Here is a 16,178-nt window from a genome sequence, read left to right on the forward strand (position 1 = left end):
GGGAGGGATTTCCCTGATGCTTATTAGCATCTGGCAGAGGACGAAGCTCTGAGAATTTCAACAACACCCCCAGACCAATTCATTTTCATCCATCTCTAGAATTACATCAAATGTAACTCTCCTCAAACATCAAATGGGGGTTTAAAGAAAATTAAAACACAAATTATACGTGTGTTTTGGGATGCAGGAGAGGTGTAGGGAGAAATAAATTATTACATAGTCCTCAGCAGGCTTCTCACTTTAATCTCAGCATTATTGCATCTCTAATCAGATGAATATTGATGACAGGAAAAGAGAGAGATTGCCTCGAAGGCTGCTTCAAAGCACACATCAACCAATCGTTCATTATCCAATTGGAAGATGGTATTAGAGTAAACTGCTTTGGGAATCAAAGAATTTGTGGTAGATATTCTGCTGAACAGCTCTGTGGTAACATGTCACCTGCTCCTGCCTTATCAAAATGTTTCACCTGGAAATAGTAATGTCACAATTGTATAGGGCTAAGGAAGACCTTCTAACATTTGTCCAAGTGAGTGATTTTACTTTGAAAAAGGTTTGGCTTTTTCATATAACTTTGTGACAATTATTATTATTAAATAAATTAAATGTGGATCAGGGTAAACAAGCAGACCTATTCTCAAGTGTGGAAAGTGGGTGATTAATGGATTAATGAGTTAAACATCTTAATTACTGATTTTTTCCTTTATATTTAATCCCCTCATTTAGACAAATCAATGTGGACATTAGATTATTACCTCTTATTTAAAGAACATTATCTTGAACACAGATTACTCTGTAATTACCTTGTGGATGAAAAAGATGAGCTCTGGAGTCATTAGAACCTTTGCAAACCTGGCAAGATATAGTCAACCTCAGCTCAGGAAGAAGAGTGGCAGGTGGCTGAATGATTACTGTGTCTTAATACTTCAGAGGGAACCCCAAGACCTTGGTGCCAGGTTAATTGGTACTTCAAACCTATGATAAATCCTAGAGAATGATAGAAAGTTTGGGTTAGCAGCCAAAAAGCTAAAGGTGAAAATGAATCAGTGTCTCTTAATAATGGAACTTTATGACTTACTCATTCATACCCTCATTAATTCATTCAGTATATATTGAGAGACTATGATGTGTCAGAACTTCTCTTAGCATCACAATACTCTTATAACCTTGTACAAATCATTTATCTTCTCTAAGTCTAAATTTTACTAGACAGGTGTTTACCACAAGGAGTTGTGAGGTTTAGTGACTCATGTATGTAAGACTCAAGCAGAGTGACTGGTTGGACACTCAATAAACCCTCTTCCCTTTCCCTGAGCACTGAGAACTCTTTTTCAGGTAATTTATGATAATGTGAAATGAATTCCATGTCTTAGTAACAAATTTATCCCTACAGTCTTAGATCAAGAAGAATTGTGAGTAATGTATGTTTTCAGATGAAATTAAAGTATTTAAATATTATTAAAAGTGATAAAATATTTTTGCAATCCATGAAGTCCAAGGATGTAACTGTTTGCCAGATAGCACTCTGAGGCTTGCTGACAGCCATACATGCAAACTTACACATTTCTTGAGACTCTTTGTTTTATAGCAAACATGAGTAAGACTTCCTTTCATTTATCAATTCTTACTGGAGTGTTTTTTAGTAATACTTAAAAAATCTCATAAACTAATTTTAAAAGACACAAAAAAGTGTAAAATTTCCCACATTAACTATCACTATATGCAGAAAGTTTCAGCTACTCTGATGTCTTCACAGAATAGACTCGAGGTAAATGAAAGATAATTTTGTAGATTGAGTGTGGTTGTTGTAATTGTCTTCTGATTTATACTCTAAATTTGAAATAATTTTGAAAAAAATCTAAAGATAGATTATTATGGAACTGCCAAATGCATATACCAAATTGTTACTTCATTAATTCAATCAATCATTTAGACAATAAATATTAATGAGTACCTACTGTTTGCTAGGCACTATGCCTGGACTCCAAAATGAAATTACATATTTCTCAGCATCGAGGAGTTTTCTCTGATGAGAAAGAGCTGTAAACAAATACAGTTCTATAAGGTAATTGACAATAGATGTTCTAAGAGCAGGGGGGAATATGAGAGTCTATCTACTTGGGGAATTGGGGTAGCCATCAGAGAGGAGGCAAGCTGACACCAGAAGGGTGAGTGGGAGATTATCAGGTGTGTGTGTAGGATGAAGATGTCTGGCAATGAGAACAGAACAAGAAAAGTATGAAAGCCTGAGGGAGCCTGGAGTGGCCCGAGGGAAAAGTAGGTTAGTGTTGTTAAGTGTAAATTACCCTGAAAGCAGGAAAGGCTGGTGAGAAATGGTAGATAGCCCAGATTATAAGAGCCTTGTGTAGCAGGCAAATGTATGCCAATGTTTTTCCCACTGTGTAGGTTGTGGGGGAAGTTATTGAAGAATTTTGAATAGAGAAGTTCCATAAACACTTTGGTATGTTTAGGTTCTGAAAGAAGATTCACAATATTGCGATTGTTTTGTTGTTTATAAGTTACAGAAATGGCACGCACATCCTTTTGTTCCTAGGGGTTTCAATAGTTCTTGTTGTAATAGAATTGAGGGATGCCAAAAGCAATATTTGAACTAAGTGATACATCAGAATTATAATAAGAAACTGTGAGCAGATTTTTAGTTAACAGGTTTTTAATAGGCTGTGATGCAATCCCTAATGGAGAAGCTTTAATTATGAAAGATAGCCTGCCTCTAATGGAAATTCAGCTGGGTATGTTTTTATTGCTCAGTGAATTAAAAGGTTTATATAGGATTACATTGTTAAGATTCTTGGAGAAAAACATATAAACACCAAATGAAAACTTTCCACTCTTTTCTTTATCTTTTGCAGCAAAGCGATTAATATTCCAGAAATGAAAATCATTTAAATTTTGCATAATTTTTATAATTTCAGGGATTAAGCATCTGAAAGGCCAGAATGAATCAGCATTCCCTGAAGAAGAAGAAGGCACCAATGAAAGAGAGGAGCAGCGGGACCATTAATTACTGGACTGCGGCAAGAAGGCTTCTTGGAAATAACGAACTATTAACTTTTCTGAGTATACCATGGAATTCAACTGCTTGACTTCTGGAAGCATCTTCCATCTCTGCACCCCACACTCATACAGTAGCTATGCACATCCTGGAAGTCTCCTTGACTGAACTTTAGAACTAAGTACACATTGTTCCACATCACTTACAATTAAAGAATAAGCATTTATTTTACAGTGATTCTTCTTTTTAACTATGTAAAAATTTGCAGACTTGTGACTATTCTAACTTTAATACTGCCAGAGCTTAATCCTTGATGTCCTACTGATAAGGTTTGCATTCTAACAACACATGTAAATAACATCACTTTAAGAGTAAAAAATAAATATTAAACACATTTAGACATGAGTGTGTGTGTGTGTGTGTGTGTGTGTATGTGTTTGTTTGTATCCTTTGCCCACTTTTTGATGGGGTTGTTTGTTTTTTTCTTGTAAATTTGTTTAAGTTCCTTGTAGATTCTGGATATTAGCTCTTTATCAAATGGATACATTGCAAAAATTTTCTCCCATTCTGTAGGTTGCCTATTCACTCTGATGGTAGTATCTTTTGCCATGCAGAAGCTCTTTAGTTTAATTAGATTCCATTTGTCAATTTTGGCTTTTGTTGTCGTTGCTTTTGGTGTTTTACTCATGAAAACTTTGCCCATCCCTATGTCCTGAATGGTATTGCCTAGGTTTTCTTCTAGGGTTTTTATGGTTTTAGGTTGTACATTTAAATCTTTTATCCATCGTGAGTTAATTTTTGTATAAGGTGTAAGGAAGGGGTCCAGTTTCAGTTTTCTGCATATGGCTAGCCAGTTTTCCCCAACACCATTTATTAAATAGGGAATCCTTTCCACATTGCTTGTTTTTGTCAGGATTGTCAAAGATCAGATAGTTGTAGATGTGTGGCATTATTTCTGAGGCCTCTGTTCTGTTCTGTTGGTGTATATATGTGTTTTGGTACCAGTACCGTGCTGTTTTTGTTACTGTGGCTTTGTAGTATAGTTTGAAGTCAGGTAGTGTGATGCCTCCAGCTTTGTTCTTTTTGCTTAGGATTGTCTTGGCTATACAGCCTCTTTTTTTGGTTCCATATCAAGTTTAAAGTAGTTTTTTTTTTCTAATTCTGTGAAGAAAGTCAATGGGAACTTGATGGGAATAGCACTAAATCTATAAATTACTTTGGGCAGTATGGCCATTTTCGTGATATTGACTCTTCCTATTCATGAGGATGGAATGTTTTTCCATTTGTTTATGTCCTCTCTTATTTCCTTCAGCAGTGGTTTGCAGTTCTCCTTAGAGAGGTCCTTCACATCCCTTGTAAGTTGCATTCCTAGGTATTTTATTATCTTTGTAGCAATTGTGAATGGGTGTTCACTCATGATTTTGCTCTCTGTTTGTCTATTATTGGTGTATAGGAATGCTTGTGATTTTTGCAAATTGATTTTGTATCCTGAGACTTCACTGAAGTTGCTTATCAGCTGAAGGAGTTTTTGGACTGAGATGATGGGATTTTCTAAATATATAATTCTGTCATCTGCAAACAGAAATAATTTGACTTCCCTTTTTCCTATTTTAATACCCTTTATCTTTCTCTTGCCTGATTGCCCTGGCCAGATCTTCCAATACTATGTTGAATAGGAGTGGTGAGAGAGGGCATCCTTGTCTTGCACAAGACAAGGTTTTCAAAGGGAATGGTAGAATTTTGCCCATTCAGTATGATATTGGCTGTGGATTTCTCATAAATAGCTCTTATTATTTTGAGATAAGTTCCATCAATACATAGTTTATTGAGTGTTTTTAGCATGAAGGAGTGTTGAATTTTATCAAAGGCTTTTTCTGCATCTATTGAGATAATCATGTTGTTTTTGTCATTGGTTCTGTTTATATGATGGATGATGTTTATTGATTTGTGTATGTTGAACCAGCCTTGCATCCTAGGGATGAAGCCACCTTGATCATAGTAGATAAGCTTTTTGCTGTGCTGCTGGATTTGGTTTGGCAGTATTTTATTGAGGGTTTTCACATCAATGTTCATCAGGTATATTGACCTGAAATTTTCTTTTTTTGTTGTGTCTCTGCCAGGTTTCGGTATCATGATGATACTAGCCTCATAAAATGAGTTAGGGAGGAGTCCCTCTTTTTCTACGTTTGGAATAGTTTTAGAAGGAAAGGTACCAGCTCCTCTTTGTACCTCTGGTAGAATTTGGCTGTGAATCCAACTGGTCCTGGGCTTTTTGGTTGGTAGGCTATTAATTACTACCTCAATTTCAGAACTTGTATTGGTCCAATCAGGTATTTTATTTCTTCCTAGTTTAGTCTTGGGAGAGTGTATATGTCCTGGAATTTATCCATTTCTTCTAGATTTTCTAGTTTATTTGTATAGAGGTGTTTATAGTATTCTCTGATGGTAGTTTATATTTCTGTGGGATCAGTGGTGATATCCCCTTCATAATATTTTATTGTGTCTGTATGATTCTTCTCTCTTTTCTTCCTTATTAGTCTGGCTAGCAGTCTATCTATTTTGTTAATCTTTTCAAAGAAACAGCTTCTGGATTCATTGATGTTTTGAAGGGGTTTTCGTGTCTCTATCTCCTTCACTTCTGCTCTGCTATTAGTTATTTCTTGTCTTCTGCAAGCTTTTGAATTTGTTTGTTCTTGCTTCTCTACTTCTTTTAATTGTGATGTTAGGGTGTCAATTTTAGATCTTTCCCACTTTCTAATGTGGGCATTTAGGGAAGCACTGGTTTTAAATATTGTCATAGCAAACAACTTAAGTGTAAGTATTACAGAGTTCATTTAATTGTGCTATAGATTTATGCATTCATAAATAAACCATGTATATTGTATTGTTTTAAAAGTCTTTATATGTTTTTTCGGCCACTATCAAAAAGCAAACAGTTTAATTGCAAAATGAATAATAGAGAAAGCATGTCTACTTACATTAAAGTGTTTATATATGTATACAATTTTTAATATTTGCTTTCTCTGAGTAAGCAGAATGTAGAAGAAATGCTCTTACTTATTTTCTAAGTCAGTGATTCCAAAAACCAGTCCTCAAAGCTCCATTAGTTGCATTAATTAATAAGAAATGTCTATGTTACTGAAATGTCTATTTCGTCTATGTTAACAAAGTTAAATTGTTAGATTTATAACATCATAACATTTTGAAGAACTATATCAGAGAAGAGCTTTATAAAAATGCTAGGGGGAATGTTTGGTTTTAAATGACATTTTACGTGAGTAAACATCTCACGTAATATGTGAGATGCAAACATCTTACAGAATTCACACAGCAATGCAGCATTGTCCTGTAAATTCTGAAATAATCTACATGAATGATAGGTGCCTGATGACATTTTGTAAAGAGGCTACCACTCAACCGTAGGTCTTTCCTTGACATTTATTTTGTGGACACAGACATTGCGTGTAGGGGTGCAGCCACTTCCCCTACTGAATATAATAATATATTTCATGCAGGCAATGGAGACTTGTTCTATAGATGGAAGATGAACAAGAGAGTGGATTAGAGAGAAAAGTAGGCAAAGGAGGGAATTTGTAACTTGGAGGCAAGGGAAAAATTCTTGCTGAAGTAAATTAAAATGATATTGGATTCATCTTTGTTTTTAATTTCTTACTCTATAAACATGACTTAACAGGGTTTTCCCTTTTCTCTGAACTTCAATAACAATGAAGCTAATTTGAAGGAATGAACATAGTGAGAATCCCAGGAGTATATAAAATTACTATATTAGAATCCTAAAAGTAACAGAATACTAGAGTATATTCAGCAAACAATTCTTCAGACAAAGTGTTAACTTACAAGGCAGATAGTTACCAAAAGTCCAGCAGAACTTTTTGGTGACATAAACTTGTAAGGTTTGTGGAGCACATTACCATGACTTTGTTTTCAAGAGGTGAGAGCAGTCTAGAGGTGCTAGCATTTTCTGAGCTGGAAAATGAGTCAGAGTTCTGGTCTATGTCCTTCATTTTACAGGTAGAAAAAGTGAGGCCTAGAGAATTTTTCTTCAAATTTACACTTAGAAAGTTGAAAATGGCGTCATGTAGAAAATTATTTGGCTGCAAATAAAAGAAAAACCAGCAAACAATGGGGTAGAGGTATGTTTATGTCAAGAAATAAAATGTCTAGGACTGGAACAGTGAATCAAGACACCAACAAGCAACAGGCAATTTTCATTTTCCTTAACATTCTCAAAGTTGTAAACTCACATCTCAACCAAGCTGCTGCTCCAGGCATCTGGTCGGTCCAAGTAGAAAGAACAGTAGGAAGAAAAGGGGAAGAACCAATAGCAAAGAAGCAAAACTTTTTCAGAAACCTTCAACTAATGTCTCGTGGGCCAGAACTGTGTCACCAGACTATCCCTTGATGCAACGGTGTTGGAGAAAGTAAACATTTTTAACCAGGTGCCTTGCCACATCCCAGCTAAATTAGGGTTCTCATAGTGAAAGTCAGCATAGGTATTTGTTGAACATTCAGCAGTATCTGATTCCCAAGTGAACAGAGTTTTGGGATTTTCTTCTTCCTTAAGGCATTTAAATGAAGCACAGACTATTCATATTTGTCAAGGAGTTAAAAATATCAACATTCTGTAGACATTTTTGCTAATTAAAAACGCATATATTAGGTAGTGTGGCCTGGATAGAACCAGTCAGATATTATTAACTATTCTATGCTGTTTTTCATAGGATTCTTTGGTGAAGTTTTAAAAGGTATCCTTTACAAACACAAGACCAAAATTCTAGTTCATTATTCAATAAATATGTATGAATACCTATGACATGCTAAACATTGTTTAAGTGCTGGGATTCTAGGTATTAATAAGATAGTGAGAGTCCTTAAACTCATGGGTGTATATTTTAGTGTTTGAAGACAGTCAAATACCTGTAAACTAATAAAGTAATGAAATCCTTTCTGATAATGATAAATTTCTGGAAGGAAATAAAACAAGGTAATATTGCAAAAGGTGGCATCTCCTTTTTATCAAAGCCGTGTGACATTGGGCAAGTCCTTTAACCACTCTAGAACTGAGTTTTCTGCTCAGTAAAATATGGAGAATTATACAATAGAAGATTAGATAATCTTGTCAGGGCCCCTCTGACTCTAAGATCTGTTTCTCCTTTCTAATTTTCTTTCAAGAACTGCGGGCAAGTTGTAAAGGAAAAAAGAAGAGATGGGAATAGACAGAAGGCAGCAGTATTATGAGAATATGGGCTCAGAAGAGAAAAGATATCTGTGTGCTTGTATGACAGCCAACGGAATAAAATTGCTTGAGTTAGAAATGCACAAACACACACATGCATATGTATATATGTATGTATGCATGCATGTATGTATGTAATAAAATGAGTATTGTAACCAGTTGATTTCTGTCTTTTAAAATATCCCTTTAGAAAATGATCTAAATAGTGACGATCAGTTTTTTGCTTGTTGTTGTTTGTTTTTAAAATTTAAAAGTTCTTCCAGGAAAACTTTCCTCTTACAAATCACTAATTGGGTAATTGACTCTATCCTAGCACACAAGCTTTCTTGCTACTAAGTGCTGCATACCAGATTTTTCCCTTTACAGAGATTTACATGACATGGTATTAAATCCTCTGGAAATTTTCCACTGTGTTCTGAAGTATTTTCTTTTTCTCCTCCAGGTGCAAAATGAGTTGATAACAACCAGAAGTTGACTTGTTAGTGCTGTGCTTCTACTTGAGCTTGGAAAAATCCCAACACAAAACAAACACCACCTCTGATTCCATCATGATGCCACGTTGCTTTCTACTGGATTACCTCCTGAAGCACTTTAGATACTTTATACATAAGTATTGACATGTTTTTCAGAAGCTGTTTCTTCACTTATTGCTGTTTTCTAATAATTTATATTACCCCATTTGCCAAGTTATTCCCTTTGGTTTTAGTTTATTTCTCTCTACAACTAAAAAAGGGATCTTGAGTTTAGGTAAATTTTAAGTGATTCATTTTTAGTTTTTCTAATTCTGGAATCTGAGCTTTCTCTTACAACAGGGAGTCTTTCAAACACATTTTTTTGTTTCTTTTTCAAATTCCACTGTGTTTATTTATTGCCTTGTTTCTTTTTCAAATTCCGTTGGTCTTGATTTAATTTAGTTCCACAAATTTTATTGATAGTCTACTACCTGCCAACTACCGAATTATGCAGCAGACTTATAAAAATAAAAAGGTTATTTTGTTGTTGTTGCCATCCTGCTAGTAAAGATTTATTCAATTATTTACAATTAATTAAGTGGCTTCACCTATGTTTCTCTGTTAAGAATCACATTAAATATGTATGACAGGTAGGATTTATGTCATAGATAAGAAAACTAGAGTCCAAAGAAAATAAGTGGCCCCGAATGAACCAATAATCCAACAAACCCTTCCACTAACTAGCTTCTGACCTGTTTGAGTTGTGATAGATTTTAGGATAAAAAAGCCTATCCTCCTTAGGAGCCATAGACTTTTACTCTTTCTTATACTGTCTTATATATTGACTTAGAGCTAAACTTCCTCCAATTCAGACATAAAGCATAGGCAGATACTTTTGCTGATGAGGCTAAGATGAGAAGAAAACCCTGAGTTCCACTTTAATTCTTGGGCATTGACTTCAAACTAAGATGGCCTATAAGAAATAAAAGAAGTAAATTTGAAACTTTTAAAAAAAAGTATCTGGTTCATTTAAAAATGTTTCCTATGTCTAAATCTATATTTTAAAAATAACCTTTATCATGTAAAATGAGAGAATTGCTGAGTTTATGACAATCTTAGGTATAACCTTATCTTAAAGAACAAGGCATCAATCTTTAATTTGTTTCCCTTTCTTGATTTCTCATAAGTTGCAAAATAAAAATAAAAATAATTTCACAAATTGTTCATTATTATTATCCTCCCTACTTGCCCCAGAATTTCAGTACTAACTTTTACTTCCTACTCTTAGACTTTGTATTGCCAAAGAAATAAAAATAATATGAAAAAGCATAATCACCCAGACCTACATGCGGAATTATGGATTATGCTGTAGATATTAGATCATTGCAAGGAACAATATACTACTTAATGAGGAGCCAAAGACAACATTCTACCTGCTGCTGCCTTCAAGCTGAGGAATGAGTTTAATTGACTTCGAAGTCCAATTATTCTCAAAAGTAGCAAAGGTACAACATGGCTTTGCATGAATCAAAGGAAGGGAACAACAAGAACTTAAAAAAATAGTTTGCAGATGGTTGAACATCTCTTTAATAATTAGAGAAGAATATCCTTTCTTTCTTTATTGTTTACAGAGACCAACATTTTTCAAGGCCTTGCAGTAGATGAGTGAGTCTCCTGTTACATTTCTCCTGCAGCATATATTCTGTGGATGTGTTTTCCTAAGCAGACTAATTATATGTTGCTCTCTTTTACCCGAATGAAACATAGATTTTTCTATTTTGAATTTGTCACTTGTTTGTTACATTTGTCAAGTGTTTTAAATATTACATTGGTCCTTTATTTGCTTTTGAGAACACCCAATAGTTTAAAAATTAAAATGACATGAAGGTCAATTCTAAGACAGGAATTATACTACTAAATCCTGGACTTGCATATGATAACAAGCTTGAGCTACACATTTTTATTGTCAGAATAAATGGAATATATAGGAAGGAGTTAATTGGAACTGGTTAGTACCTGAATAAGATTTTTCAAAGTAGTTTTTTTGTCGTATTGCAGAACAGTGTTAAAAAATAGACATTGTCATCATAAACACCCAAAACTATATCTGTAAAAGATAATTTAATGCAATATTCTGGGGAAAATACAGTTGCCAAGATTAATCTCCTTGTTTTCTTTCATTGTGCAATGTGGAGTTAAATTTTTTTTCTATTGAGCAGTGTGTGTGTGTGTGTGTGTCTGTGTGTGTGTTTCTGTCTATAATTTATATATGTGTTTGTATACATCTCTATATACACACGTATGTGCATGCAAAATATGTATATATACACATATATATAAAATGTACACTAAATATGTATATATGTATATTCATAAAATGTTTTGCTGTATGGAAATAAAAAAAGAAGCTTTCTAAAGGAAAGATAGAGAAGAAATGTAACCTGATTTCTATTAAATTAAGCACAGAGAAATAAAACTTTATTAAAGGGCCAGGTGTGGTGGCTCAAGCCTGTAATCCCAGCACTTTGTGAGGCCAAGGCTGGCAGACCACTTGAGGTCAGGTGTTTGAGAATAGCCTGGCCAACATGGTGAAACCCTGTCTCTACTAAAAACACAAAAATTAGCCGGGCATGGTGGCATGTGCCTTTAGTCCCAGCTACTCAGGAGGCTGAGGCAAGAGAATTATTAGTCCTCAGGGTGGCTAGTGGGGCCTGGGGAAGCTGGAGCTCCTGGGGTGACTGTCCCTGGCAGAGTTGGCGATTGCAGTTACTGTCCCTGGAGTTGGAGGTTGCAGTGAGCCGATATCGCGCCCCTGCACTCCAGCCTGGGTGACAGAGCGAGACTCCATCTCAAAACAAAAACAAAAACAAAAAACCACTTTACTAAATAAATACCTCCCAAAGTTATAATTTCCATATTCTTGTCTGTTAGGGAAAAGCCAGGTGAGAACAGAGGAGGACATCCAGAGTAAACTGGACACAGTAACAGAGGTGAGGAGGTCCTCACAAAGGGTGCCTCCGGTAAAAAGAGAAAAATGGCCACAGGGAGAGGACCTGAGGGAGGGCAAGGCCAGCTCCTTCCGTCTCCCTCTCTGGCCACACAACTTATTAGCTTAGCAGCTTCCTGTCCACTGCTGCTAAGTCGTCGCCACATGAATGTGTCTTTTGCACCATGGCTATTTTCCTTTTGCCCCCATTTCTGTCTGAGGAAAGGTTTGATGATGATTTCAATGTTGACTCACTCGCCTTTTAGACTGCATCTGACTTACCATGCTTGTTGAATGCGTCTGTTCCTCTCACATGGACAGTTTCCACATTATGAAAAGTCCCTTCCTTTTTCTTTTCCTCTGCAGAAAGCTTGTTTTGCTAATGAAGACTCCATGAAATTGGGGGAGTTTGCTGCTCTGTGTGTGTGTGTGTGTGTGTGTGTACATAGTTTTCCTCTTTGAGAAATTGCTATTGTTGCTTCTCAGTGCACCTGGATGTCTGATGATATTTATTTAATGAGCCGTCTAGGAAATATAAAGGTTACTGTTATTTTATCTTTATGCTGATATTTTTCTTTTTAATATTTGCATTAAAATTGTTCCCCCAAATAGAATATCTACATGATATAGCAACCATGAATGAATCAACATATCTACCTACACATATATATATAAATCTATATATTAATCTCTCTGTGTATCTAATTAATATATATGTATAATTTAGCCTTTCCTCTCAAGCAAGGACATAAGTGGTAAATTAATGATAATATAATCTTTACCATGGAATGGCTGGTCTACTCTGCATGGAGCAATCTCTCCATCATGTGGACTTTTAAGATATTGCTACTAAAGTTAAAGCCATGCTATGCTCTTGAAACTGTAAATATTAATTAATTTTAAAAGAAAGGGATGAAGCTCTAGGTAGGTTTTTGTTTGTATAGCTCATATTATTTCTGTTTTTCTATGTGTCAGGTGATATTCTCAGCACCTTATAGAGAACATTTCACTTAATCATTCCAAAAGTACCTATTAGATAGGCACTTTTATTATTTCCATTTTATAGATGAAAAAATTTAGGCTTGTCCAAGACCACAGCACTGGTAAATGACAAAGTTAAGTCCAAAATTGAACTGAAGGCCAAATTTCATGAGATATCTTGGGTGAGATATTTCTTGCCTCAGGTCTTCCACATAAAATGTAGCAAATTTAATGGTATCTGGATAAATACAAAATAATATTATTTTCTGTTCATCAAGGGCCAAACAATGGGTCAGATACTGTCTGGGCCATTTAAATATTCTTTGTCATTATTTTACCATTCTATCAAAGTATTAATGGTTAAGAAATGTCTTCAGATTAGAAAATGTTACAGTTAGCAGCTACCAAACAGCAATGACTAAGAATTAGTCATTATTGTTCTAAATTCTGTATGGTTCCCATTATTAGTCATCAAGGCTGTAGGAAATCAACTAGGAAATGTGAACTTTTCTTCTTAGCAAAGTTTAGGATTTGCTGTTCTGAACATATTTCTACACCAGCAGACCCATCTCCCCAAGCATACAGACAAGAGAGAGATGAAGAGATTTTATTGTTTCTCTCACATAATTCAGGTTTGCTTTTAGTATGCTATTAAGAATTAATGCACTCCCCATTTGTCTGCTCTGAGAAAAAAAAAAAAACATAAATGGCTTTTGGGATTTTGCAGATCCAAAGTGCTTGAAAAGTGGGTCTTATTTCGACTAAATTAACTGGAGATGTTATCTGAAAAGGACTGGCTCAATCACAAACCAAGCAGGACAAATAATAATACACTTTTCCTTCCTGACTTCATTCATTTATTCACATCCATTCATTCAACAAATATTTACTGAACATTTACTGTGTGTAAAACTCAGTGCTTTTTCCCTAAAAATCTAGCAGCAAGTGTGTGATAGAGAGCTGCAATTCTCTCGCACAGAGGGATAGCAGATCAGTGTTCATCCGAAGAGGAGATGGAGTTCTGGTTAGAGGAATGAGAAGAGGCTTTGCGAGAGAGCGGGCAAATGCATAGGTCCTTAGAGGAAGGAGGGACAGTGACAGGTAAAGATGACAAAGGGAGCAACAGGACTCAGGCAGAAGAGGCACTCAGTGCAAAGGCATCAGGAACAGTGAACACCGTAATGAAGGCTAGACTGAAAATGGGCTGGGTTAGGCTGTGAGGGGCTTTGAAAATTATGCTAAGGAGTTTAAGCTTTACCTGCTGGCCAGTGGCTCTCAAAGTGAGATCCCCAGTCTACTAGCATTAGCTTTGCTTCAGGCCCCATCCCAGACCTACTGAATCAGAATCTCTGGGGATGGGGCTTAGACTTCTGTAGTTTAACAAACCCTCAAGGCCATGTTGATGCATGCTAAGGGTTGAGAACCAGTGCTGTAGCCAGGCCTTCCAAACGGATGTGTGTACTGGGAATGAGTGGCAGGTGTGCTGGAGATAGATAGTGACCTTTGCAGTCCTCAGGGTGGCTAGCAGGGCCTGGGGAAGCTGGAGCTCCTGGGGTGACTGTCCCTGGCAGAAGCAGCCTCATTCTTTTTCCTAGCGCACCAAGTTCTTTGACCTGAAATAGTAGTGCTGCGCAGAGCAGGCCTGTGGGCCAAATTTGCCACGTAGCCGGTCTTTGCATGCTCTCTCCCCACCAGCTAAGAATAGTTTACACTTAAATGGTTGTGAAGGAGAAAAGGAAGAGAAAGGAGAAGGATCAGAAGAAACAGAAGGAGGAGGAGAAGAAAATGATGAAGGAGGAGGAGAAAGGAAAGGAGGAGAGGGGGAGAAGGAGCAGCAGGATGAGGGTGGTATAATGGTATGTGGCTTCCAAAGCCTAAAGTATTTACTATCTGATACTTTACAGAAAAATTTTGCTGACCTCTGATGTAGACAAGGAGAAATTGTTTTTAAGAAGAGGAGCAATATGTCCAAAGAATTCATTAGGGAGATTTAGCATAATAACAGTATACAGAAAAGACAAAGTAAAAAGAGCTGGAAAGAGAAGCCAAATGTTCAACACAGGTAAAGTGGTAAAGACTTAAACAATGCAATACTCTTTGATTAGAAAGAAGAAATGAGTCTATAATCCTTATAGAAATTATATGCTTTAACTTTAAATTGACCCAAGCGCAATGCCATGGCAAGGTTCTCAACAGCTGAAGAAATCATAGATTCTGTCAAGTTCAGCAATCTCTTGAAGTTTGGTGTAGTTTTGAAAGAGTAAAACGATGCTGAGGGCATGAACTCTGAAATCAGAATCCCAAGCCTGCATCTTCCAGGATGGAAGGCCATGAATGCTTTGCTTCTCCTAGCTTTGTCTCAGTCCCCCTCTCTATAAAATGGATATAACAGTAATATTTATCTCTTAGGATTGCTGTGAGAAAAAAGTTGGTAGAGACACGAAACTTAGAACTTAGCAGACTTATGTAAGCACTCAATGAATTTTAGCGATTACATGCTCAGATATAAAAACTGTAATTACTTCTGCACCAACCTAATAGGTTTGCATCACATAGCCAGGAACAAATGCCAATATAAATGAACAAACAATAGCTAACACTAAAGTACATGAATCAATAGGCTCTAAGTTCCTTACCTCTATCAATATACTTACTTCTCACAACAATCTTAAGAGGTAAAGCCCGAAAGGCTTCAGGAATATATAGCTGACTTCAACTTAACAAATTCAATCAAAAACAGTCAGGCTATGTTGTGTGCAAGCCGTGTTAGGCTATGGGAAAACAAAGTAACAAAACATAAAGCCCTGATGCCATGGAATGTCTAGTCTACCTTGCAGACTAAGTGAAGAATGCTATGTAGATGCTATCTGTTAACAACAACAAAATGGAGTTTGTTTACAAATAAGAGATTAAATGCATATTACTTTTGTAATCTGAGACAAATAACATTCAAACTATCATTTAAAAGGCGCTGTAGCTGTCACTTGCTTCTGTTTCTCAGTGGGAAAATTGTGATTGATTTCAATGAGCAGGAGTTAGAAAACAAGGAGTTTAGAAACTTGAAATCCCTAATTTATGTCTTTTTTTTTTTTTTTTTATGAGATGGAGTCTCGCCTTGTCACCCAGGCTGGAGTGCAATGGCACTATCTCCTGTCACTGCAAACTCCGCCTTCCAGGTTCAAATGATTCTCCTGCCTCAGCCTCCCGAGTAGCTGGGACTACAGGCACACACCAACAAGCCCGGCTGATTTTTGTATTTTTAGTAGAGACAGCCATCATCTTGGCTAGGCTGGTCTCAAACTCCTGACCTTATGATCCACCCGCCTCAGACTCTCAAAGTGCTGGGATTACAGGTGTGAGGCATTGCGCCCATCTGAAATCTCTAATTTAATATTTCATCTGAAACCACCAAGTTTTATATGCCCCCACACACACTCATACACACAAACACACACACATACTAAGGTAAAATTAATTCATACTTGATGC

General features: G+C 36.2%; 1 protein-coding gene across 6 annotated transcripts in view; it reads left to right on the forward strand.

Moving 5' to 3' along the window:
- The window catches only part of PPP1R1C (protein phosphatase 1 regulatory inhibitor subunit 1C), a 174,787-nt gene extending 163,551 nt beyond the window's left edge, over positions 1–11,236 (forward strand). For 4 of the 6 annotated variants that reach the window (XM_055289933.2, XM_063645624.1, XM_055289932.2 and 1 more), the window contains one exon: positions 2,934–5,908. In XM_055289933.2, the coding sequence (XP_055145908.1) occupies positions 2,934–3,022 (89 nt within the window). In that variant the 3' untranslated portion in view covers positions 3,023–5,908. Of the gene's footprint in view, positions 1–2,933; positions 5,909–8,712 lie in introns of those variants that run through there. The other 2 variants (XR_008659594.2, XR_010122379.1) reach the window with 2 other exon arrangements.
- The last annotated feature ends 4,942 nt before the right edge of the window (positions 11,237–16,178 follow it).

Source organism: Symphalangus syndactylus, chromosome 8 (assembly GCF_028878055.3).
Source record: "Symphalangus syndactylus isolate Jambi chromosome 8, NHGRI_mSymSyn1-v2.1_pri, whole genome shotgun sequence".
Classification (NCBI taxonomy): domain Eukaryota; kingdom Metazoa; phylum Chordata; class Mammalia; order Primates; family Hylobatidae; genus Symphalangus; species Symphalangus syndactylus.